At 43.8% G+C, this 25815-nt stretch overlaps 1 protein-coding gene across 6 annotated transcripts in view; it reads left to right on the forward strand.

Moving 5' to 3' along the window:
* Positions 1-25815, forward strand: part of LARGE1 (LARGE xylosyl- and glucuronyltransferase 1) — a 629905-nt gene that overhangs the window by 273281 nt on the left and 330809 nt on the right. For all 6 annotated transcript variants that reach the window (XM_038007533.2, XM_007975582.3, XM_073006774.1 and 3 more), the window contains exon 4: positions 21286-21368. In XM_038007533.2, the coding sequence (XP_037863461.1) occupies positions 21286-21368 (83 nt within the window). The remainder of the gene's footprint in view (positions 1-21285; positions 21369-25815) is intronic.

The raw sequence follows: 25815 nt of genomic DNA on the forward strand, positions 1-25815 counted from the left end.
ATTTCAGTGGTGGCAATAGATATTGGAACTTGAGGGAACCTCTAACATAGTTAGTTGTGTCAGTCTTAGATTTCACTGCAGGTTATCAAAAATCTCAGCTAACACTAGCTTAAGCAAGGTTTGCATCTTCTTTCTCATTGTGTTTAAGTTGTCTAGAGGCCATCAGTGTAGGGATGGCAGTATTGGGGATTTGGGATTTCTTTGTCTTTCACCCCAGCCTACTTGATTGACATTCCCAAGATCATCTCATGACCTATAATGATTGTCAGAGCTTCAGCTATTTTGTCCACATTCCAGCTGGCAGGAAAGAAGTGTTAAGGTGGGACATACCACTTTCTTTAAAGAACATATCTTGGAAATTTCACACTTCAGATCCTTTTAGATCCTACTGACACAACTTAGTTACAGGGATACACTTAGCTGCCACCTAGGTCCAAGAGACCCTGGAACAGATAAGATTTTACTCAAGGAAGCCATGTTTTTTGGAATGTTCTGGAATTCTGTTACTATGGTCACAGTGAACAATGTCTATCACATGGGTGGTTCTCAAACTTAGTTGAGTGTTTGAATTACATATCAAAAATATATATTCATGGGACCTACCCCAGACCTACTGACTGAGAATCTCTGGGAGTAGCACCTGAGAATATGGGTATTTAACAAAATAATATATCCAGATGATTCTAAGATAGGAGAGATTGTTTGGAAACCATTGCTTTAGGCTGGGCACAGTGGCTCATGCCTATAATCCCAGCACTTTGGCAGGCTGAGGCAGGTGGATCACCTGAGGGCAGGAGTTGGAAACCAGCCTGGACAACATGGTGAAACCCTGTCTCTACTAAAAATACAGAAAAAATAGCCGGGCATGGTGGAGGGTACCTGAAATCCTAGCTACTTGGGAGGCTGAGGAAGGAGAATCGTTTGAACCTGGAAGTCGGAGGTTGCAGTGAGCTGAGGTCATGCCATTGCACTCCAGCCTGGGCAACAGAGTGAGACTCCGTCTGAAAAAACAAAACAAAACAAAAAAAGGAAACCACTGCTTTAAGGAGCAGCACATAGGATTGATGAATTTTCTTTATCCCTGTGTTCCTTGAAAAATAAAATAGTCATATAGGAATTCAGACGTTGAACTCATTGACCTTTTTTTTTGTTTTTTTAACTTTAAGTTCTGGAATATATGTGCAGAACTTGCAAGTTTGTTACATACGTATACATGTGCCATGGTGGTTTGCAGTACCAATCAACCCATCATCTAGGTTTTATGCCCCACATGCATTAGGTATTTGTCCTAATGCTCTCCCTCTCCTTGCTCCCCACCGCCCGACAGGTCCCGGTGTGTGATGTTCCCCTCCCTGTGTCCATGCTTTCTCGTTGTTCAGCTCCCACTTACGTGTGAGAACATGCGGTGTTTGGTTTTCTGTTCCTGTGTTAGCTTGCTGAGAATGATGTTTTCCAGCTTTATCCATGTCCCCACAAAGGACATGAACTCATTCTTTTTTATGGCGGCATAGTATTCCATGATGTTTATGTGTCACATTTTCTTTATCCAGTTTATCATTGATGGGCATTTGGGTTGGTTCCAAGTCTTTGCTATTGTGAATAGCGCTGTAGTTAACATACATGTGCATGTGTCTTCATAGTAGAATGATTTATAATCCTTTGGGTATATACCCAGTAGATTGCTGGGTCAAATGGTATTTCTCATTTTAGATCCTTGAGGAATCACCACACTGTCTTCCACAATGATTGAACTTATTTACATTCCCACCAACAGTGTGAAAGCATTCCTATTTCTCCACATTCTTTCCATCATCTGTTGTTTCCTGACTTTTTAATGATCGCCGTTCTAACTGGCATGAGATGGTATCTCATTGTGGTTTTGATTTGCATTTCTTTGATGAGAAGTGATGCTGAGATTTTCTTCATATATTGGTTGGTTGTATAAATGTCTTCTTTTAAGAAGTGTCTCTTCATACCTTCACCACTTTTTGATGGGGTCATTTGTTTTTTTCTTGTAAATTTGTTTAAGTTCCTTGTGGATATTGGATATTAGCCCTTTGTGAAATGGATAGACTGCAAAAATTTTCTGCCATTCTGTAGGTTGCCTGTTTACTCTGATGATAGTTTCTTTTGCTGTGCAGAAGCTCTTTAGTTTCATTAGATCCCATTTGTCAATTTTGGCTTTTGTTGCCACTGCTTTTGGTGTCTCAGTCTTGAAGTCTTTGCCCATGACTATGTCCTGAATGGTATTGCCTAGGTTTTCTTCTGGGTATTTTATGATTTTAGGTCTTATGTTTAAGTCTTTAATCCATCTTGAGTTAATTTTTGTATAAGATGTAAGGAAGGGGTGGTCCAGTTTCAGTTTTCTGCATATAGCTAGCCAGTTTTTCCAGCACCATTTATTAAATAGGAAGTCCTTTCCCCATTTCTTGTTTTTGTCAGGTTTGTCAAAGATCAGAAGGTTGTAAATGTGCGGTTAATTTCTATGGCCTCTATTCTGTTCCGTTGATCTATATATCTCTTTTGGTACCAGGACCATGCTGTTTTGATTAATCTAGCCTTGTAGGAGTACCATGCTGCTTTGGTTACTGTAGCCTTGTAGTATAGTTTAAAGTCAGGTAGCATGATGCGTCCAGGTTTGTTCTTTTTGCTTAAAATTGTCTTGGCTCTACGGGCTCTTTTTTGGTTCCACATGAAATTTAAAGTAGTTTTTTCTATTTCTTTGAAGAACGTTAATGGTAGCTTGATGGGAATAGCATTGAATATATAAATTACTTTGGACGGTATGGCCATTTTCACGATATTGATTTTCCTATCCATGAGCATGGAATGTTTTTCCATTTGTTTGTGTCCTCTCTTATTTCCTTGAGCAGTGGTTTTTAGTTCTCCGTGAAGAGGTCCTTCATATCCCTTGTAAGTTGTATTCCTCAGTATTTTATTTTCTTTGTAGTAATTGTGAATGGGAGTTCACTCATGATTTGGCTCTCTGTTTGTCTGTTATTGGTGTATAAGAATGTTTGTGGTTTTTGCACATTGGTTTTGTATCCTGAAATTTTGCTGAAGTTGCTTATCAGCTGAAGAAGTTTTGATCTGAGAAGATGGGGTTTTCTAAATATACAATCATGTCATCTGCAGACAGGACAATTTTACTTCCTTACTTCCTGTTTGAATACCCTTTAATTCTTTCTCTTGCTTGATTGCCCTGGCCAGAACTTCCAATACTGTGTTGAATAGGAGTGATGAGAGAGGGCATCCTTGTCTTGTACTGGTTTTCAAAGGGAATGCTTCCAGCTTTTGCCCATTTAGTATGATACTGGCTATTGGTTTGTCACAAATAGCTCTTATTATTTTGAGATTTTTTCCATCAATACCTAGTTTATTGAGTGTTTTTAGCATGGAGGGGTGTTGAATTTTATCAAAGACATTCTCTGCATCTATTGATGTAATCATGTGGTTTTTGTCATTGGTTCTGTTTATGTGATGGATTACATTTATTGCTTTGCATGTGTTGAAAGCCTTGCATCCCAGGGATGAAGCCAACTTGATAGTGGTGGATAAGCTTTTTAATGTGCTGCTGCTGGATTCGGTTTGCCAGTATTTATTGAGGATTTTTCCATCGATGTTCATCAGGGATATTGGCCTGAAATTTTCTTTTTTTGATGTGTCTCTACCAGGTTTTGGTGTCAGGATGATGCTGGCCTCATAAAATGAGTTAGGGAGGAATCCCTCTTTTTTTGTTGTTTGGAATAGTTTCAGAAGGAAGGCACCGGCTCCTCTTTGTACCTCTGGTAGGAACTGGTGGTGAATCCATCTGGTCCTGGGCTTTCTTTGGTTGGTAGGCTATTAATTACTGCCTCAACTTCAGAACTTGTTATTGGTCTATTCAGGAATTTGATTTCTTCCTGGTTTAGTCTTGGGAGGGTGTATATGTCCAGGAATTTATCCATTTCTTCTAGATTTTCTAGTTTATTTGTGTAGAGATGTTTATAGTATTCTCTGATGGTAGTTTGTATTTCTGTGGAATCAGTGGTGATATCCCCTTTATCATCTTTCATTGTGTCTATTTGGTTCTTCTCCCTTTTCTTCTTTATTAGTCTAGCTAGTGGCCTATATATTTTGTTAATCTTTTCAAAAGAATAGCTCCTGGATTCACTGATTTTTTTTTGAAGGATTTTTCGTGTCTCTGTCTCCTTTATCCATGAGCATGGAATGTTTTTCCATTTGTTTCTGCTCGATATTAGTTATTTCTTGTCTTCTGATAGGTTTTGAATTTGTTTGCTTTTGCTTCTCTAGTTGTTAGGGTGTCAATTTTAGATCTTTCCTGCTTTCTGTTGTGGACATTTAGTACTATAAATTTCCCTGTAAACACTGCTTTAACTGTGTCCCAGAGATTCTGGTATGTTGTGTCTTTGTTCTCATTAGTTTCGGAGAACTTATTTATTTCTGCCTTAATTTCGTTATTTACCCAGTAGTCATTCAGGAGCACATTGTTCAGTTTCCATGTAGTTGTGCGATTTTGAGTGAGTTTCTTAGTCCTGAGTTCTAATTTGATTGCACTGTGGTGTGAGAGACTGTTTGTTATGATTTCCTTTCTTTGCATTTGCTGAGGAGTGTTTTACTTCCAATTATGTGATTGATTTTAGAATAAGTGCTTTATGGTGCTGGGAAGAATGTATATTCTGTTGATTTGGGGTGGGGAGTTCTGTAGATATCTATTAAGTCTGCTTGGTCCAAAGCTGAGTTCAAGTTCTCAATATTCTTGTAAATTTTCTGCTAGTTGATCTGTCTAATACTGACAATGGAGTATTAAAGTCTCCCCCTATTATTTTGTGGGAGTCTAAGTCTCTTTGTAGATATCTAAGAACTTGCTTTATGAATCTGGGTGCTCCAGTATTGGGTGCGTATGTATTTAGGATAGTTAGCTCTTCATGTTGCATTGATCCCTTTACTGTTATGTAATGCACTTCTTTGTCTGTTTTGATCTTTGTTGATTTAAAGTCTGTTTTATCAGAGACTAGGCTTGCATTCCCTGGTTGTTTTTTTGTTTTGTTTTGTTTTTTGGTTTCCATTTGCTTGGTAAATATTCCTCAGTTTCTTTATTTTGAACTTATGTGTGTCTTTGCACATGAGATAGGTCTCCTGAATACAGCACACCGATGAGTCTTTACTCTTTATCCAGTTTGCCAGTCTGTGTCTTTTAACTGAAGTATTTGACCCATTTACATTTAAGGTTAATATTGTTATGTGTGAATTTGGTCCTGTCATCATGATGCTAGCTGGTTAGTTTGCACATTAGTTGATGCAGGTTCTTCATAGTGTCATTGGTCTTTATAATTTGGTATGTTTTTGCAGTGGCTGGTACCAGTTTTTCCTTTCCATATTTAGTGCTTCCTTCAGAAACTCTTGTGAGGCAGGCCTAGTGGTGATAAAATCCTTCAGGAGGATTTACTTGTCTGTAAAGGATTTTATTTCTCCTTCACTTATGAAACACAGTTTGGCTAGATATGAAATTCTGGTTTGAAAATTCTTTTCTTTACAAATGTATTGGCCTCTACTCTCTGGCTTGTAGGGTTTCGGCAGATTGATCCACTGTTAGTCTTATGGGCTTCCCTTCATAGGTAACCTGACCTTTCTATCTGGATGCCCTTAACATTTTTTCCTTTGTTTCAACCTTGGAGAATGTGATGATTATGTCTTGGGGTTGCCTTTCCGGAAGAGTATCTTTGTGGTGTTCTCTGTATTTCCTAAATTTGAACGTTGGCCTGTCTTGCTAGGTTGGGGGAAGTTCTCCTGGATAATATCCTGAAGAGTGTTTTCCAACTTGGTTCCATTCTCTCCGTCACTTTCAGGTACACCAATCAAATGTGGGTTTGGTCTTTTCACATAGTCCCATATTTCTTGGAGACTTCGTTCATTAGTTTTCTTTTTTGTTTTTTCCCCTCTAATCTTGTCTTCACGCTTTATTTCGTTAAGTTTATCTCCAATCTCTGATATCCTTTCTTCCACTTGACCGATTCAGCTATTGATACTTGTGTATGCTTCACGAAGTTCTCGTGCTATGTTTTTCAGCTCCATCAGGTCATTGATGTTCTTCTCTAAACTGGTTTTTCTAGTTAGCATTTCCTGTAACCTCTTTTCAGGGTTCTTCACTTCCTTGCATTAGGTTAGAACATGCTCCTTTAGCTTGGAGGAGTTTCTCATTACCCACCCTCTGAAGCCCACTTCTGTCAATTTGTCAAACTCATTCTCCATTCGGTTTTGTGCCCTTGCTGGAGAGGAGATGCAATCATTTGGAGGAGAAGAGGCATTCTGGTTTTTGTTATTTTCAGCATTTTTGCAGTGGTTTTTCTTCATCTTCGTAGATTTATCTACCTTTGATCATGGATGACGATGGTCTTTGGATAGGGTTTTTTTTTGTGGGCATCCTTTTTGTTGATGTTGATGTTATTGCTTTCTGTTTGTTAGTTTTCCTTCTAACAGTCAGGCCCCTCTTCTGCAGGTCTGCTGGAGTTTGGTGGGGGTCCACTCCAGACCCTGTTTGCTTGGGTATCACCAGCAGAGGCTGCAGAACAGCAAAGATTGCTGCCTGCTCCTTCCTCTGGAAGCTTTGTCCCAGAGGGGCACCTGCCTGATGCCATCTGGAGCTCTCCTGTTTGAGGTGTCTCCCAATCAGGAGGTACAGGTGTCAGTGACCTACTTGAGGAGGCAGAGTCTGTCCCTTAGCAGTGCTTGAGTGTTGTGCTGGGAGATCCACTACTGTCTTCAGAGCCAGCAGGCAGGAATGTTTAAGTCCGCTGAAGCTGCACCCACAGCTGCCTTTTCCCCCAGGTGCTCTGTCTCAGGGAGATGAGAGTTTTATCTCTAAGCCCCTTAATGGAGCTGCTGCCTTTCTTTCAGAGGTGCCCTGCCCAGTGAGGAGGAATCTAGAGAGGCAGTCTGGCCCCAGGTGCTTTGCCATGCTGCGGTGAATTCTGCACAGTTAAAGTTAACAGTGTGAGGGGAAAAATCACGTACTGAAGCTTCAGTATGGCAGACGCCCCTTTCCCCATCAAGCTCAGTCATCCCAGGTAGACTTCAGACTGCTGTGCTGGTGGGGAGAATTTCAAGCCAGTGGTTCTTAGCTTGCTGGGCTTGTTGAGTGAGACCACTTGGCTCCCTACCTTCAGCCCCCTTTCCAGGGGAGTGACCGGTTATGTCTCGCTGGGATTCCAGCCTCCACCCAGGGTATGAACAAAAATTCCTGCAGCTAGCTGGGTGTCTGCCTGGGCAGCCACATTGACTTTTAGTATAACTTATTTTCTAGTCTTTTGCACCTGAGATTTAGGTTTTGTTTTTCTTCTCTTTCTTTGTGTTTACTGATCACGTTAACTTCTTAGATTCTTAAAAAGTTATTTTTGGTAGAATTCTTCTGTGATGAACCCCTGGTCCTGTTCAGAAGCTCCAGTAGACACGCTTAAAAGTCTTGGCCTGCTGCAGCCATATTTCAAAGCACACTCTCCGCAAGCTGCTGGCCTCCTGCCCGTGAGCAGTACGCTTCCTCTGTCTCCATAGTTTGGTGTCTTTAAGGATTTTAATGAAAAAGCCATAGAGGCAGACAAGAAATGTCAGTCAGTGGAGTCAAAATAGAAACTCTCTTCATCACAGAGCTTTTTGGTTCCAAGTGCTGAAGCTCATCTTGACATCCTGTCATGGTACAGGGCCACGTAACCAGGGATGCTGCCACCATCTGTGGGTGTTGCTGAAACTTCTCCGGGCTCCGAAAAGCATTTCTGAAAACTCTTCTATCACAATGCCAAGGCTGTCAGCTGAGCTATCTGGTGATAGGAACAACGGGCCCTCTTCAGTCCCTTTGCCCTCTTATCATTTGGTAATTATGTGTGTTTCAAATAACTGCCTGTCTTACTCTTGCTTATTTCTGTTGCCTGGGCAGTGCTGTTTCAGTGATGGCCTGGCCTCTGTGTGCCTCAGAAGTTGGAGCAAAATGATCGCCTTTGATCTTCACTCATTCACATGTGTGTATGGATATGTGTATTTTTCTTGCCTTTCCAGTTCAGGTCTATTCTGGGACTCAGCTACTGTACAGAAGAAAAAACAGTCACTGGAACTAGTGTCAGAATTCCTGAACAGGAGACTTTCCTTTGCTACTCATTAGTCTTGTGACCTTAGACAATTCAGTTACCTTTTGGGAGTCTATTTCATCATTATAAAATGAAAATAATAACATGTTCTTCCCAGTGCAATTGTGAGGATGAAATGAGGTGGAGGCAGAGGAAGCTAACTGTGTAGGAGTGTCGCATATACTCATTATAAATATTCTACTTCTCCACTGCTACCTGAAAAATCAGCTAACAGTTAAATGATTTAAAACAGCACCAATTATTTTATTAGCTCTCATGGTTTCTGTGGGTCAGAGATTTGAGAAGGGCTTAGCTGAGTGGTTCTGGTATGGGGTCCCTCATACAGGTGGCATTAGTGTGTGGCTGGAGCTGGAACAGTACAATGCTGGAACAGTGGGTGCTGACCCAGCCTTCCTTTCTTTTAGACTTAGGTCCTCATGTGGTCTCTGCATGGGCTAGTTTGAGCTTCCTCACAACATGGCGGCTCTAGGTAGTCAGCTGCTTGCTTACATGGCAGCTAAAGGCTTTAAGTACAAGTATTCCTGTAAGCAAAGGAGAAAGGAAGCACTTTTCATGACCTGGCCTCAGAAGCCACACAGTGTCACTTCTGCTGATAGTGTTTTCTGTTAGTTGAAATGGTCATAGAAGCCCACTCAGCACATACCCATCTCTCAGTGAGAGTAATGTCTAGGAATTTGTTGATGTACTTAAGAACTGACACAATGGATATTGTTATTATGGAAAGTTAATGCATGTTACCCTCTGATGTCAGACCCCTCCTTAAGGAAGTACCTATTTTTCCTTCTGCTCCTTGCTTTGAACTTCATTTCTCAGTAGTAATGTATTATAGTAATAACAGTTAATCAGTCCTTGAAATGTATCAGACATCATGCTAGAGCTTTACATAAAATATCTCATGTAATTCACACAACGTACTTTCTTCATTTGACAGATTAGAAAACTGCTAGGAAAGGTTTTGTTGTTATTTCAGGGTCACACAGCCAGAAAGAGGTGGCGCTTCGGATTAAACCTAGGCAGTTTGATTCTAAAACCTGTTCTTTGAACCACTGCACTGAAGCTCTGTGAATTAGAGCTTGTAGGACCCAGACTCTCATCAGCTGCTGAGCCCAGATCCTTATTGTGTTTTTCACAGGGGCCTCACCTCTGCAGACTTTAGGGTCACCAGTCATGGGGATCATCTTTCACCTTGGGGGCTTTAGCAGCCCTGCGAGGTAATCATTCCTCAGTGAGTTTAGGCAAAGATCTGTCTGTTCTTCTAAAAGAAATTGGAATGTTTTAAATTATTTTCCAGACTATGGATGTATTTATTAGCTCAGTGGGACATTGGTATTTGCTGGAGGCAACATGTTTATAAAACTCAATGCTTCTCACCTGTATATTCTGGGTCCTAACTAACCCTACGGTATTTTGATGCACTTTTTCTTTCTTTTTTTATTGTATCTTCATGGACTTTACATGATAACCGAGCAGCGAGGGGATTTGCCAGCTATCTTCCCATATCCCACATTGCTGTTGGAGGATACTATCATAGCATTTAGGCTCACATTTCATTAGCTTCATATGCCTTCTTTGGGGCTTCTTCAAGGATGTAAATCCACAAAAATAAAAATGTCTTCTTTAAATTTCAGGCCCTGGAATTAGGGGATGTTACAGCTGGAAGGAACCTGGTGGTATTGTCTCGTGCAGTTGTTTTCAGGGCACCTTAGGTACCCTGCCTGTATATGAGTTATTTATTGCTACACAGCCAGATACCCTCAAAACTTAACAACTTAAAATGTCAAGCATTTATTATCTCGTACAGTTTCTGAAAATTAGGAATCTGGGAGCAGCTTGGTTGGGGATTATGACTCTCAGCCTTTAAAGAGATTGCAATTAAGATGACATCAGGGGTTGCAGTCATCCGAAGGCTTGATTGGGGCTGAACCCTGCATCCATGTAGTTTACTCACATGATTGGAGTTCTCATTTCCTTCAAGTGTTCTCATAACATAACAGCTAGTTTTTCCCAGAGTAAGCAGTTTAAATGGAGAAGAAGTAAAAAGCTACAATGACTTTTATAACCTAGCCTCGGATGTCATATACCATTACTTCCGAATTCCATTGGTCCTACAGCCCAGCTCTGACACAGTATAGGCACAGGGTTTTCACACAGGGCCTGAAAACCGGGGCCAGGGATCTTTGGGGACAGTCTTGGAGGCTGGCTCCCACACTATGGCCAAAGCAAGGGACCGTATCTCTGCCAGCCCCTTGTCTGCTGGCCTCAGAGTAGCCTTCTGTTGTTGCATATTGTGCTTTCTTGTAAAATTTATTTTAGATATTGTGCCACTGAGAATAACAACAAGTAAAGATGCAACTCTCTCATTTTAAAAACAATGAAAGGGTTTTGCCTAAGGTTACAAAGTTGCAACCACAGCCCAGATAATGAGTCAGGTGTCTCACTTCCTCATTCCTGTGTTATCTGGGGAGAGGAGACAGGCAATGTCAGCATTTGATGGAACAGAGGGAATTGGGTACCTTGGAGACCTTCCTTTCAATGATGGGAAAAATACTATCCCAACCTTACTTGAAGGTAGAGGAAAGAGTAAGAAGAAAAGAACTTGATGCCTGACATTTGAGGAAATTTTGGGCTCAGACCTTAAATGTAGAACCTTCTGCTTACAATAGACTGTAATTGTTATGATTATTGATGATTGCTGATACATACCCATTACTTACAAGGTACCAGGCTCTAAGCCCTTTATGCGAGTCATCTCAGTTAATTTGCCCAACATGGGGCTGGGCACGGTGGCTCATGCCTGTAATCCTAGTACCTTAGGAGGCCGAAGTGGAAGGATTACTTGAACACAGGGTTTCAAGACCAGCCTGGGCAACTTAGCGAGACCCCATCTCTCAAAAAAAAATACAAAATTTAGCTGGGCATGGTGGAGAACACCTATAATCCCAGCTTCTTGGGAAGCTAAGGTGAGAGGATCACTTGAGTCCAGGAATTTGAGGCTGCAGTGAGCCATGATTGTGCCACTGCACTCCAGCCTGGGTGACAGAGCAAGACCCTGTCTCTAAAATAAATAGTTGACACATTTCTTACTCCTCTTTATAGATGAGGAAACTGAGGTCCCAAGAGGTAGAGTTATGTCTTGAAATGTGGGGAAGAGTTGGATAGGTGAGGTGAAGGGGCAGAGCATTCTAGAATGAAGGCACATTCTAAAAGCAAGAAAGCTTGATGAGTCATCTAGCATGACCATAGCATAGCGCTACAGTGATCATTGTTGATTGTCTGGCTAATACGTGTGGACTTTTTGGACCAGGCCAGTCTTCCAGAGGCCCCCATGATGGATCCGTATTGGATTGTTGTTAGGTAACCCACCTAGCCCAGACATGGGTCTCCCTGTATTGATTGCACTTCTCTTCACCGACCCCAAAATCGGTCTCATCCTTCAATATGTTTTTCTGTGTAAAATTTGGATTTCTGATTTCTCAGGTGGCTATGCTCTTTATAACACAAACAAGTCAATCCTAAAGCAGGTTGGGATATGCAGGATAGAAAATCCCAGATGGTTCATTCATTCATCATCCATTTATGTGCCTTGTCCATGGAGGGGACACCCAGAGACTCCCTGTTCTCACACCAGGCCCTGGAACCCATGTGGTCACACCTGTTCCTTGCTGAGTCCCTGAAGGCTTGGCTTACAAAGCCAGGAGGTACATCTCCTTCCATTTTCTGCATAGTTGAAATAATTTTGTCTTTGCGTCTGTGGTTCAGCATTTAGAGTGGACAGATTTAGATCAGTGGTGTCCCACATCCTGGAGGTTTGTAAGATGATTTGAGAGGGCACGTTTGCCATATGTTTTTAAAATGTTAATAGGTACGTATGTGTTTTATTGAGGCCATTACTGCAGGCTTAACAGCAGGACCGTGAATTCAACCTATCACTTCATCATGGATTAGCTGAGCCCTCGGACCTTGGGCAAGTTACTTAACCACTCTGTGTCTTACCTTCTTCAGCTTGAGTTTGGGAAAAACCTGGATGTTAGGAAAATGCTGTGTAGAAATTCTAAATCCTTTGTTTGATAGAGGCAGTGACTGAGGATCCAAGAGGTTAGATAATTTGCCCCAGATTACTTAGCTGGCACAACTGTGTCATACTGGACCCCCGTTGACTCCAATAAGGACAACACCATGTTCGAGAGGTTGAAGAAGAGACTCAGGGCCAGTGAAGGAGACAGGGTTTATGGAGAACTTACATACAGGGGTGGACCAGTGACTGCAGGCTGAACAGCAGGACTGCTACCATTTGTAAAAAGCATGCAGTTGATATCGTGTTTTCACTTAGTGGTCTCCACCCTGCAACCATCACTTAAGCAAAAATAAAGGGCCTCGTTCCCCTATACAGTCTGCATCCCAGGAAATGGGCCGGGGTTTGGACACTCCATGATTCTTTTTGTTTGTTTGTTTGTTTGTTTGTTTGTTTGGAGATGGAGTCTTGCTCTGTCACCCAGGCTAGAGTGCAGTGGCGCACTGTCGGCTCACTGCAACCTCCACCTCCCAGGTTCAAGTGATTCTCCTGCCTCAGCCTCCCAAGTAGCTAGGATTATAGGCACCCACCACTGCGCCCAGCTAATTTTTGTATTTTTTGAGTAGAGGTGGGGTTTCACCATCTTCATCAGGCTCGTCTCGAACTCCTGACCTGTGATCCACCTGCCTTGGCCTCCCAAAGTGCTGGCATTACAGGTGTGAGCCACCGCGCTTGGCCTAGGATTCTTAGCTCAGAACTCCAAACACACATCCTTCTTAGACCATATGGTCATTCTCAGAAATTGCCTAGGTAGAAGCCTGCACCCATTCTCATCTCTTTCCATTTTTCCTCACCCTGAAAAGAGTAACAAATTCCAAGGCCCTGGGACACGTGGTAGTAGCTGTAAGAAGAACGCAGCCCTTCCTTGTTTTATCCAAGTGAAGAAAAGTGGTGCTGTCTACTTCAGAGAAATTGGAAATAGATTATTTGCACACCCTCATACTCTCTCAAAATAATCACAGTTAACATCTGTTGAGTTTTTACTATAGAGTCTCTTCAAAGTGCTTCTGCTAGAGCAGCAGTTCTCAAAGTGTGGTCCCTGGGCCAGCTGCAGAAATGTCGCCTGGATGCAGACTGTTCTCAGACCCCCACTCCAGAGATCCTGGATCAGAAACTGGGGAATAGCCTGCACTGTTTTAACAAGTCCCCCAGATGATTCTGATGCATCCTGGAGTTGGAGAGCCACGTACTCTGTGTCCTCAACAAGCCCTTTAAGATTATGTCCCCTGTTATACAGATGATGAAGTCAAACCAGGAAGACTCTGAACAGCGTCTTGTACAGTTTGTTCATTCAGGAAACATTAATAAGGATTTATTAGGGATACTTTATTGCACTTATTTGTTTGATCCTCACACAACCCAATCAGTAGCTATTTTTATCTCCATTTTACAGATGAGGCAAGTGAAGCTCAGGGACACTAAATAACTCTTCCAAGGTCACACGGCCACTTAGCTTTGAGGTTGTGACTCCAATCAAGATCTCTCTACTCTTGTTGCGGGATTTTCACACTACGTTGCGCCTGCCTCTGACCCTCGCTACTGCCTGTCTGACCCCAGCTGTTTGCTTCTCCCCAGCTCTCAGAGCATCTGTCCTCTGGGAGGTCTTGCCTGTCCCCCTCAACCCCACCAAAAGTCTGCAGCTGCCATCCAGAATCTGGGCTAAGCCTGTCTTTCCATAGCACACCTGATGCCCAAGTTTAAATGGGTTTCGCCTCTCACTCCGTCAGTCTCTCTGATAGGAGAGGCTTTAACTGAATCGTGCCCCCAGGCAGAATGGCCTGAAGGGAGCACCAGGCCCTGTGGGCAAGAGAAGCAGGGCTGACAGTGTGTTGAAGGCTTCTGCCAGGGCCACAGCTTGCCTGGCATCCGTTAGTTTGGTGTGAATTTCTTCTGGGACGATGATTTTTTTCCCTGTATTTGTGTGTGAAAAACTGCCCCCTGGGGATTCTTTCCTTCCGGGAGGCAGAGCATGGAGAACTTTGTTTTTCAGGTTTTCATAGAGCCTGACCAGCACAAAGTCACAAATCCAGGCTGGCCCTGATATCACCAGTTGCTCTTGTGTAGTCACTGAAATGCCTTCTCCTCCAGGATGCTCTCCCTGCATCGTCTCTATCTGGGTGATGCTGGCCACTGTGGGATACAGAGACACCGAGCTTGCCATCATAGGATCGTTCTCATTCTCCTGTGGGATCTCCTGGTTAGCTATCATATTGTCTCTGCACCTGACTTTGGGGAATGGGGATTGTCTTAAAATGTACCTTTATTTCCTCCAAGCCCAGCACAGTGCCTGGATCGCTGGCAACTCTAAAAACATCAATGTTATGAATCTTTTGTGCAGGTTCTAAGACAAAGGTCATCCCTCGACCCCAGCGAGGTCAGGAATGAACCCAGTTCACAGTTCTGCACTACCTTCCCTGTATCATCAGGTACAGCCTGCAAGATTCAAGGTGTGCTGGGCACCATGTCTAGGATGGCAGGAAATGAGTAGAAGCCTTAGCATTGCCTTAGAAAGAGCTTTTATGGTTCATTATTCAAGAGCTTTGTAAAACTTTTAAAAAGTATAAAATGTATAAATTCTCAAGTTGGTTACATTGGTGCCGTTTCCTTTAGGGATCAGAAATTATCTATGAATGGCTGAAAGTCTTCTGTGCTTTCTTTCCAGCCAACAGGATACGTGGGATGCTGAGGAAAGGCCCTCAGTGTTGGGCAGGTCCTGGCAGGTTGCAGTTTGCATGCTCAGGGGCTAAAATGGTTCCAGGAGGGGCCAAGAGGTGTGGGCAGCACTGAGGGGAGGCAATACACAGGCAGGAAGGTGTTAAGGAACCCAGTAAGGACTGGAACTGTGGGATCGGGCCCCTGACAGAAGCCGGGGAAATCTGACCTCTGAGACCCCCCACTGGTGCCTCCCAGCGACCAAACTCAACCCGAAATCTGAGGCAAAAGGAGCCCACTTAACTTGGTCTATAAAGGTCAGACTCGGCCAGGCACGGTGGCTCACAGCTGTAATCCCAGCACTTTGGGAGACCGAGGTGACTGGATCACATGACGCCAGGAGTTAAAGACCAGTCTGATCAACATGGCCAGACCCCATCTCTACTAAAAATACAAAAAGTAGCTGGGCATGATGGCCGCATGCCTATAGTCCCAGCTACTTGAGAGGCTGAGGCAAGAGAATTGCTTGAACATGGGATGTAGAGGTTGGAGTGAGCTGAGATCATACCACTGCATTCCAGCCTGGGCGACAGATAGAAACTCGGTCTCAAAAAGCTAAACAAAAGGCCAGACTCTCCAGACGCAGGACAATTAGGAGAAGGGTAGAGAGTGAGTTGGAGGGGCCAATGAGAACATCATATCCTCCTGCATCTGGACTTTGTGACAAAGAAACATGAGCGTTACGTCTATACAGTCACGTGTTGCATAATGACATCTGTCAACAGCGAACTGCATATACCACCCTGCTCCCATCAGATCATAATGGAGCTAAAAATTCCTATTGCCCAGTGACATCATAGCCGTCTTAACATCACGTGCAACACGTTACTCGTGTTTGGTGATGTTGGTGTCAGCAAACCTACTGCACTGCCCTTTGTATAAAACTATAGTGCAATTATGTACAGTACATAATACTTGATAAAAAATGGCTGTTACTAGTGTATGTGTTTATCATACTATCATTATTGTAGTGTATTCCTTCTACTTATGTCTTTTTTTAAGTTAACTGTAAAACAGCCTCAGGCAGGTCCTGCAGGAGGTATTTCAGAAGGCATTATTATCCCAGGAGATGACAGCTCCGTGTGTGTTAATGCCCCTGAAGACCTTCCAGTGGGACAAGGTAAGACGGTAGAAGACAGTGATATTGATGATCCTGACTCTATGTAGGCCTAGGCTAAGGTGTGTGTTTGTGTTTTAGTTTTTAACAAAACAGTTTTAAAAGTTAAATTATTTTTAAAATAGAAAACTGCTTGTAGAATAAGAATATAAAGAAAAATATTTTCATACAGCTGTACAAGGTGTTTGTGTTTCAAACTATGTGTTGTTATAAAAGAGTCCGAAAGTTAAGAGCCAGGCACAGTGGGGCGCACTTATAGTCCCAGATACTCTGGAAGCTGAGACGGGAAGGTTGCTTGAGCCCAGGAGTTCGAGGCTGTTGTGTGCTGTGATCATGGCTGTAAATAACCACTGTACTCCAGCCTGGACAATATAGCAAGACCCCATCTCTTTAAAAATAGAGATAGTTAAAAAAAATTTTAAATTTGTAAAGTAAAAAAGTTCCAATAAGCTAGGTTTAATTTATTATTGAAGAAAAATATTTTTTTTATAAATTTAGTGTAGTCTAAGTGTACCATGTTTATGAACTAAGTGTACACAGTAGTGTACTAGAATGTCCCAGGCCTTCACATTCTTTGACCACTCACTCACTGACTCACCCAGAGCTACTTCCATTTCTGGGAACTGTAATCATGATGAATACCCTATACAGGTGTACCATTTTTTTCTCTTATATTTTTACTGTACCTTTTCTATGTTAAGAGAGAGAAGTACTCACCATTGTGTTGCAGTTGTCTGCAGGATTCAGTGTAGTATCATGTATACACATTTGTAGACTAGGAGCAATAGACTGTACTATATGGCCTTTGTGTGTTGAAGGCTATACCATCTAGGGTTGTGTAAGTGCACTCTAAAGGTGCTCGGAAGACAAAGTCACCTGACGATGATAGGCTACTCAAAAGATATCTGTGGTTTTTTGTTTATTTATTTTTTTTGAGACAGAGTCTCACTCTGTTGCCCAGGCTGGAGTGTGGTGACGCGATCTCGGCTCACTGTAAGCTCCGCCTCCTGGGTTCACGCCTTTTTCCTGCCTCAGCCTCCCGAGTAGCTGGGACTACAGATGCCCACCACCACACCCGGCTATTTTTTTTTTTTTTTTTTTTTTGTATTTTTAGTAGAGACGGAGTTTCACTGTGTTAGCCAGGATGATCTTGATCTCCTGACCTCGTGATCCTCCCGCCTCGGCCTCCCAAAGTGCTGGGATTACAGGCGTGAGCCACCGCGCCCGGCCATCTGTGTTGCTAAGCAAAGCATGACTGTAACTGCGGGTATAGAGAGGAAGGCCTAGTGCAAGGACTAGTGGTCACTGATTCTGACATTCAGATCCCAACCTTTGGTTGGTTGGTTTGTTTTTTGGTTTTTGGGTTTTTTTGAGGGGGGAAGTGGGGTTTGAGACAGAGTTTTGCTCTTGTTGCCTAAGCTGGAGTGCAATGGTGAGATCTCGGCTCAGTGCACCTTCCGCCTCCCAGGTTCAAGCGACTCTCCTGCCTCAGCCTCCTAAGTAGCTGGGATTATAGGCACGTGCCACCACGCCCGGCTAATTTTTTGTATTTTTAGTAGAAACGGCGTTTCACCATGTTAGCCAGGCTGGTCTCAAACTCCTGACCTCAGGTGATCTGCCCGCCTCGGCCTCCCAAAGCACTGGGATTACAGGCTTGAGCCACCGCGCCCGGCAAAATGAGCCAGCAGTGATGGTATGTGCCACCATGTTGGCCAGGCTGGTCTCAAACTCTTTACCTCAGATGATCCGCCCTCCTTGGCCTCCCAGAGTGAGCCACAGGCCTGAGCCAAGACCCCACCCTTTGATAGGAGGAATGTGGAGTAGTTGTAACCATTTTTAATCTACCACACCAAGAAACTTAAAAATTGAACTTAATAGCTTCAAGCCCTAAAGTCATAGGACAGAACCATTTTTGTGACCCCATTCTTTCGAGGATCATTTATCTTTCTCCCTACTCTCCCCATTCTCACTCCAACCCCTGCCCCACTCATGGTTCACTTCTGTGACCCCAAATGTTGCACCACCCAAAACTCCTCTAAGAGCATAGTCGATGCCACTGTGATTTTCTGCTTTCCCGGGTAGCAGGGCCCTGCTGCTACGCCTCCAGATGATGCATTTATTCATGGTGGCAGGTGTATTCGATGAAACTAAAGAGATTGGAAAATTATGTAAAATGTTTGAGAATGTGCATGCTTGTGCTTGCATTTAATGGGTCCGTTTTAAAAAGTCCCTGAACCCTGAAGCCAAGACAAAGTTTGATATCTCTGAGGCCGTATGTTTCAATATTTGCGATTCTGAAGAGCCTGATTCAGCGTGTTTTCCCCCATTCTCATCCCCTTCCCAGTTATGTCTTCCATGTGCAGGCGTTTTCCTATTCATTTCCCTCGTGATTGAAATGGTGACAGTTACATCTGCATTATAATCTTTCATCCTGAGTCTTTTACAGATATTATCCAGAGATAAGCCATGCATCTTTCTTTTACAGGTGGAGAAATTAAAATATGCATAAATTAGCCTGAAAAAAAGGTACCAGAAAACCCAGAGCGATCTGATATCACTTCATTTTGCTTCATTTTGCTCCCTCATCCCTCATACAGGGTTTTCTAACAGCAGTCCTCTTGACCTTTGGGGAAGGATAGGTCTTTGTTTTGGGGGCTGTCTTGTGCATTGCGGGATGTTTAGCAGCATCCCTGGCCTCTACTCACAGATGCCAGTAGCATCCCCCTGCCCCCCACCCCAGACCCACCAAGTAGTGACATCCAAGACTGCCTCCAGGCATTGCAGATTTCCTGACGGTTGGAGGATAGGGAGGTGAATTGTCCTGGTTGAGAAGTACTGCCTTCCAGTGGAGCATTTGAAGCTCATGGGCATCAGGGACTGTGAATTACTGGTCTGAGGGATGGAGGGCCTGGGGCACAGAGTATATCTTCAAAATCTTTTGAGTGTTTCTGATGTACCACTAGGGTTAAGAATCTGTTCCAGGCGGGGCACAATGGCTTATACGTCTAATCCCAGCACTTTGGGAGGCCAAGGTGAGTGGATCACTTGAGGTCAGGAGTTTGAGACCAGCCTGACCAACATGGTGAAATCCCAGCTCTACTAAAAATACAAAAATTACCTGGGCATAGTGGTGGGTGCTTGTAATCCTAGCTACTCAGGAGGCTGAGGCCAGGAGAATCGCTTGAACCCAGGAGGTGGAGGTTGCAGTGAGCCGAGATCGCACCACTTCTTTCCAGCCTGGGTGACAAAGTGAGACTCTGTCTCAGAAAACAGCAAAACCAATCTGTTCCAGAATTCAAATCCCAATTCTCTAAGCCTGAGTTTCCTGATCTGTGATACTAAAATGATAATGTTGTACCTGTCTCATACAACTGTGAGCCTGAAATCTGGTAATATTAAGCACAGTGCCTGGAATGTCATCATTTGCTCACTACATACTAGCTTTCGTGATGCTTCTCATTCCTCTCTTTCATCTCCCCTCCTCTTTCTTCTTGGAAGCAGGTATAAGAGCAGAGGCTGGGACTGTAGCACCCATCTGGGTTGGGAATTTACATTTTGAGTGTAGGGGTAGGGTTTATAGGGGAGATGAGAGCAGAGTGGGGTGATGGTTCAGATGAACCCTGGTGGGGGCCGGCATGGAGCCTGACAGTCAAGGGCAAAGAGAGCCTCCATAGAGGAAGAGGAGTGGTAGAGTGATATGAGGCTCTGAGAGTCGTATTCATATGGCAAGCTCCTAATTGTAGGATTTCTGAGAAAATTAGATTCTATATGAAGCCAAGGTCCAGTTTCTCGTACTGGGAATAGGTGTCCAAGGTGGGGTGAAGGTCATTGGGGTTAAATGGGTCATGGATGTGGATTTGAGGCTGTGGGATGGTTCATCCCTGATGGCCGAACCTCCCGTGCTGATGTAAGAAAGTGGGGTGATGAAGGAGGCCTGGGAACCAGAGGATATTGTCACGTCACCCTGTATGGGAGGGGCCCAGATATCAGAACTGCATTTTGACATGGGTCGTTGGGATAACGAGGTATCTGGAAGCCCATGTCATGGGAGCAAGAGCTGAGGAGTTCTGGAAAAGAAAAGGCATCTCTCAGGTGCCCTCCTTTAATGGATGTATTGAGTACTGGAGGAAACGTCATCGTTCTGCAATACGCCCAGGACAGAATGCAACTGGAGTGGGTGTTAAGAGGCAGGTTTCCATTCAAGGAAGGCTGTGCTTCAGTAGAAAGGACAAAATCCAGAAGTGTGAACTCTCCATTCTTTCCGAGGCTGGATGATGATGTCTTGCCTGGGATGCCCTAGGATGGTGCTTTCCGATCTTTTTCAAGTTGTGCTACACATAGAAAATGATAACTGCTGTGGTGCAGGAGGAAAATAGAAAAGTTGCTTGAGGATACCAGCCCTGCCCAGTAACTCAGAGGGCGTAAACAGATGAGTATATTTGTCACCTGTGATTCAATCATGGCACACTGAGGTGCCTCAGCACTCCATTTGGGAAGCCCGGCTCTGGAGGTCCTTTTCTGGCGTCATTGGAACTCAGTGTGGTGGGCAGCGTATTCCCTCACTCGTTAGCACCATCCTGCAAGACACGTGTCGTGACGCTTAAGTGGCAATGAGTTAGTGGACCCTGCAGCTCTCCAAGGGTCACCGTGGGTTCAAGGATTCATGTCTGAGGCCCATGCTCCTGGCTACTTAGTTGAGATGAGCCCTTGGGTTCCCTTCAGTTCTGCCAGTCTTCCGTTCTTTGAACTGTATCCCAGATGGGGTGCAGGGGTGTTCATGTATCCCCTTTGGCCCTTTTATTAGGTTGACTCTAACCCAACACATCTTGTGGGAACATTTCACAAACTCTCCGAGCCATGACTTCTTAGTGTGAGATCCCCGATTGTTGGTTCATACTTTCAGGACGTATTTCTTTCCTCTCTGTTTAACCAGTTGTCATTGTCACTCAGCTTGGGGACAGGAGACTCACTGTTTGCCTATTTGAGCCAATCACCATCTCTCTTGTCCCCAAAATGTAATTGGAAGGAGACTTAATGGTTTCCAAATGATAATAGCTCCATAAACCGATTAAAAAGGCCTTAATAAAACTATCGTGAGTTATTTTCCACAGCTGCAGACGGTGTCCTTTGTTTTCTAATGATGCCAAAAAGAAATCAGGGCAATTTTTCTTTCTAGTGTGATCTGAAGCACCAGGAAGGCCTCCTTCCGTCTGTCTGACTGCTCACCCTGTCCTCTTTTCTTCCAGACAATCCACGTTGCTATTGTCTGCGCCGGATACAATGCCAGCCGGGATGTCGTCACCCTGGTCAAATCCGTCCTGTTCCATAGGTAAGAAGAACTTCTGTGCTGTGTGGGCAGAGGTCTGTCACTGCCTGCCTGTGGATTTCCTTGGGGAAGGGTTAAATAACAGCAAAATTTCTCATCAATCATTCTAGCTGCCATAAAAGTGTAATTTTTGTCTGAAACCCTGAGGAGATGATTGTGTTAACCATGTTTAATGACAGCGATTAGGTGCTGTCTTGCCATGTTTAGAATTGTAACTCTCAGACCTAATGCACTCTTAAAGGATGCCTCCAATCTGATGCTTCAGTCTCTCTATCGGCTTCCCCTGCGTGGCATTTACCAGACCTCAGTTGTTATACATCCTTGTCGGTAGGTTGTGTTATGGATTGAGTTATGTCCACCACAATTCTTATGTTGAGGCCCTCATCCCTGGTACCTGAGAATATGAGTGTATTTGGAGATAGGGTATTTAATTAGATTAAAATGGGGTCATTAGAGTAGGCCCTAATCTAGTGTGACAGGTGTCCTTTAAAAAAAAAAGGAGATTAGGATACAGACATGTGCCAAACACAGACCACGTGAACATACATTGAGAAGGAGGTCATCTGCAAGTCAAGAGAGCGGCCTCAAAAGATGTTGGACTTCTAGCCCCATAGATGGTGGGAAAATAAATTTCTCTTGTTTTATCCACCTAGTCCGTGGTGTTCCACTGACTTCCTCTATTCTGATGTGGGCTGTCCCACTACTGAGCATTTCTGACTAAAAAAGTCCTGCCTTACATTCAAGTTTCCCAACCTGCGGGTGATCCCCATTGACTGATGGATCCCCCATGGGAACCATCTTCTTAAGGATTGGTGGTTCTTCTACCTGGAAGTGATAATGCCTCTGGATGCTCATCACTTCTCCTTGTGACACTTCCAGCACTGGCTTCTGCTTTCTCAGGGAACTTTTCTTCTGTTCCTCACTATTTTGATTGGCATCTACGCATACCCAGGGTCCTATCCAGAATGGCGTTCACGGTTCCAGCCAGTGCCCTTGGCTCTGCTTTAAAACTCTTGCGAAAGGTTTGGATGAAGCTTATCCACAGCTGTAGCCAACAGCATGGAAACCTATTGGGTGGATGAGTCAGGATCCAGGAGGCTCTCCATAGTAGGAATAGTGGTGAAAAGTTTTCAGAGGTCAACTGAACAGAGATCCATGTAAAATGCTGCACCTGAACCTGTCAATCGCATGAACAAAGATGGGAGCCATGGTGGGCTTCCCAGACCTACCAACCCTGCAAGGATCATTGGTTCCACCTTCTCTCTGTCTTCCAACAAGCCCATCTACAGTCAGTGCTTTGCGATTCTCCCTCTGAGATAGTTTTCACTTTCTCCCCCTTTCTCTCCATCCCCACGGCAACTGATGTCGTTCAGGGCCACCTGTCCTCTCACCTTCATGTGTCCTTCCTGCCTCCCCAGTTTCTACTCTTCAGATCATCTGCTGTGATTCCAGAATGACATTTCAAACAGGCACATCTGATTTCTCAAAACCTTTTAGCGGCTTCTCCTTGTCAAGGGGTGGAAATCAAACCTCTTTACCATGGCACAAAGACCAGGTTGGTCTCCGTGGTGCTTTCTGTCTCCTCTTTTTGCTTTTGACTTCAGACTCCAGCAGCTCTGAACTGCTTGTAGCTCCCCAGCTCCCGCATAGCATGTCCGGCCTGTTGTGTCTCGTTCTGCTGCTCCGTCTACCCATTTCTCCCTCCTTCTGCATTTCCTCCCACCCTCACATTGGGAAACTGCCTCTTAGCCTTTCAGACTTTACATAAGCATCTTTTCTAACAGGAAGCCAACCTTCTGCCTGGGTTGGGGTTTCTCATCTATCAGCCCATAATACCCTATGCATCTTTCCATCATTAGATTTATTACATTATGTTTTATATATGTATTCATTATAGGTCTGCTATAGCAGAATGTGGGCTTTCTGGAAGGCGGAACCCATGCCATCATTTTCTATGTCTCTGGTATCTTAGCAAAGTACCTGACACATATTACATGCTCAATAAATGTTAACTTATTTGACAAGTCAATCTGGGGGAGTTCATTAAAAGAACATGAAGATATTTATTATTCAATCAATTAACTAATATATCCAGCCCAGACTTAGTTCAGTTCCACATTCATGACACTATATAGCTGAGTGATTTTCAGCAGGTTCATTTTAACTTTATTTTTATTTATTTATTTTTCTGAGACGGAGTTTCGCTCTCGTCGTCAAGGCTGGAGTGCGATGGTGCAATCTTGGCTCACTGTAACCTCTGCCTCCTGGATTTCAGTGATTCTCCTGCCTCAGCCTCCCCAAGTAGCTGGCTTTATAGGCGCCCGCCACCACACCCAGCTAATTTTTGTATTTTTAGTAGAGACAGGATTTCTCCATGTTGGCCAGGCTGGTCCCGAACTCCTGACCTCAGGTGATCCACCCACTTTGGCCTCCCAAAGTGCTGGGATTACAGGTGTGAGCCACTGCCCCCAGCCGTTTTAACTCTTTAGACTTTAGTTGTTTTAATCAGTTAACTTTTGCTGTGTGTCAGTTCACCCTAAAACTTATTGGCCTAAAACATTTTCATATTAGTTCAGTTGTTTCTACTGGACTCACCAGTGCGGTTCTTTTGCTGAGCCCCTTATGTGCCTGCAGCAAGCTGGCAAGTTAGCAAGCGTCAAATTCACTGCCCAGCCTGAATGAGGAAGTGGATAGGAGAAGTAAGCAATCAACGAATAGATAACAGTTCACTATAGAGGCTGTCAGTTCTTCGTCATAGCGCTGTCCAGTTGGAGTTATGATTTCAGTTGTATATTTGAGGAGGAAATGGGAACACCAGATAAAGAATGACCAAATGGGGCTTGAGCTACTGTCTTCTGAACTGAGGTGAGATGCCCTTTCCCCATTGTTATTGTTTCTCTGCAGTTTTGAAGGCTCCTTTCAGTACTACGGCCTTCATCTTGTGGCTTAAAACCAGGCATTTTGTACACTAAGCATTGAAGTAGATGAGTGGTCTTCAGCCTTTTATGTATTTACTACTTGTTGCCATGATGTATCAGGTCCCTCCCTGATTAACAACAACTACAACAAAAAGGCCCACTTTCTACGAAAGGGCCTTTGCATGATTATAGGTATTCAATTATGCGATTTCTCAATTATGGCAAAGTTAAAGGTCATAAAAACCTCTGATGTTGTGTGTAAATTTTATTCCTGTTGCTTTAGCTGCACATCAAATAATCTAATAGTTGTTGAAATTGTAAGAATCCTGTTGGGTATAAACTTTTACTCCTACAGTAACAGTGCAGCACAAAGATGTTAAATTTAAAAATAGCAGTAGTAGTATTATTAACTGCTGATGGCATGTCATACTTCTAAGGCGGCGTGGGGACTTGAGAAGAAAACAAATCCTTAGTAAGTGCCATGAAAATTCTGCATCCCATTTGTTATGCTGAGCCCCTGTCTACTCCAGTGGACATGGCACCAGGTTCAAGAGGCCAAAGAAGAGACCCAGGGCCAGCAAATGAGACACTGGGTTTAATTGGGGACTTACATGTATGGGAAGAGATTCCAGTGGCAGTGGGCTGGACAGATCTGCCTTATGTACAGCCCAGTGGCAACAGGCTGGTCAGGAGAACCCCAGGACGCAGTGGCAGCAGGCTGGGCAGGAAAACTGCAACTACTTATGAAAGGCACGCAAGTTTATATAACATTTTCACTTAGTACCTGCATTAGTCCATTTTCATACTAGTATAAAGAACTGCTTGAGACTGGGTAATTTATAAAGGAAAGGGGTTTAATTGACTCACAGCTTAGCATGGCTGGGGAAGCCTCAGGAAACCTACAATCGTGGCGGAAGGTGAAGGGGAAGTGAGGCATCTTCTTCACAAGACGACAGGAAGGCGAAGTGCTGAGTGAAGGGGGAGGATCCCCCTAGAAAGCCATCAGATCTGGTGAGAACTCACTCACTCACTATCATGAGAACAGCCTGGGGGAAACCACCCCCATAATTCAGTAACCTCCAACTGGTCTCTCCCTCGACACGTGGCGATTATAGGGATTATAGGGATTTCAATTCAAGATGAGATTTGGGTGGGGACACAAAGCCTACCCATACCAGCACCCTTTCCCTAACAACCTCCAGTCGGGGTGGCACCAGGAGGTTGCCAAGTAGCACCACTTCAATCACCCCAAAACTCAGGGCCTCAGTTCCCCGTATGGCCTGTATTCTGTGGGACAGTTTGGGAGCTCCAAAGGTTCTTAGAGACAAGGAATGAATCTCCAGGTTGGCCTCTCCTGGATTCTCCAGTTCAGAACACACATTCAGGTGCATCTGTCATACAGGGTCATTCTCAGGGTATGCTTAAGTTGTTGCTGTCAGGTGCATTTACCATACACCATTTTAATGACTACTGACCACCTTGGACCAAATTACCATGGAAGTTCCTGTCATCCCTGAAATTATACAAATGGG

This window comes from Chlorocebus sabaeus, chromosome 19 (genome assembly GCF_047675955.1).
Source record: "Chlorocebus sabaeus isolate Y175 chromosome 19, mChlSab1.0.hap1, whole genome shotgun sequence".
NCBI lineage: Eukaryota > Metazoa > Chordata > Mammalia > Primates > Cercopithecidae > Chlorocebus > Chlorocebus sabaeus.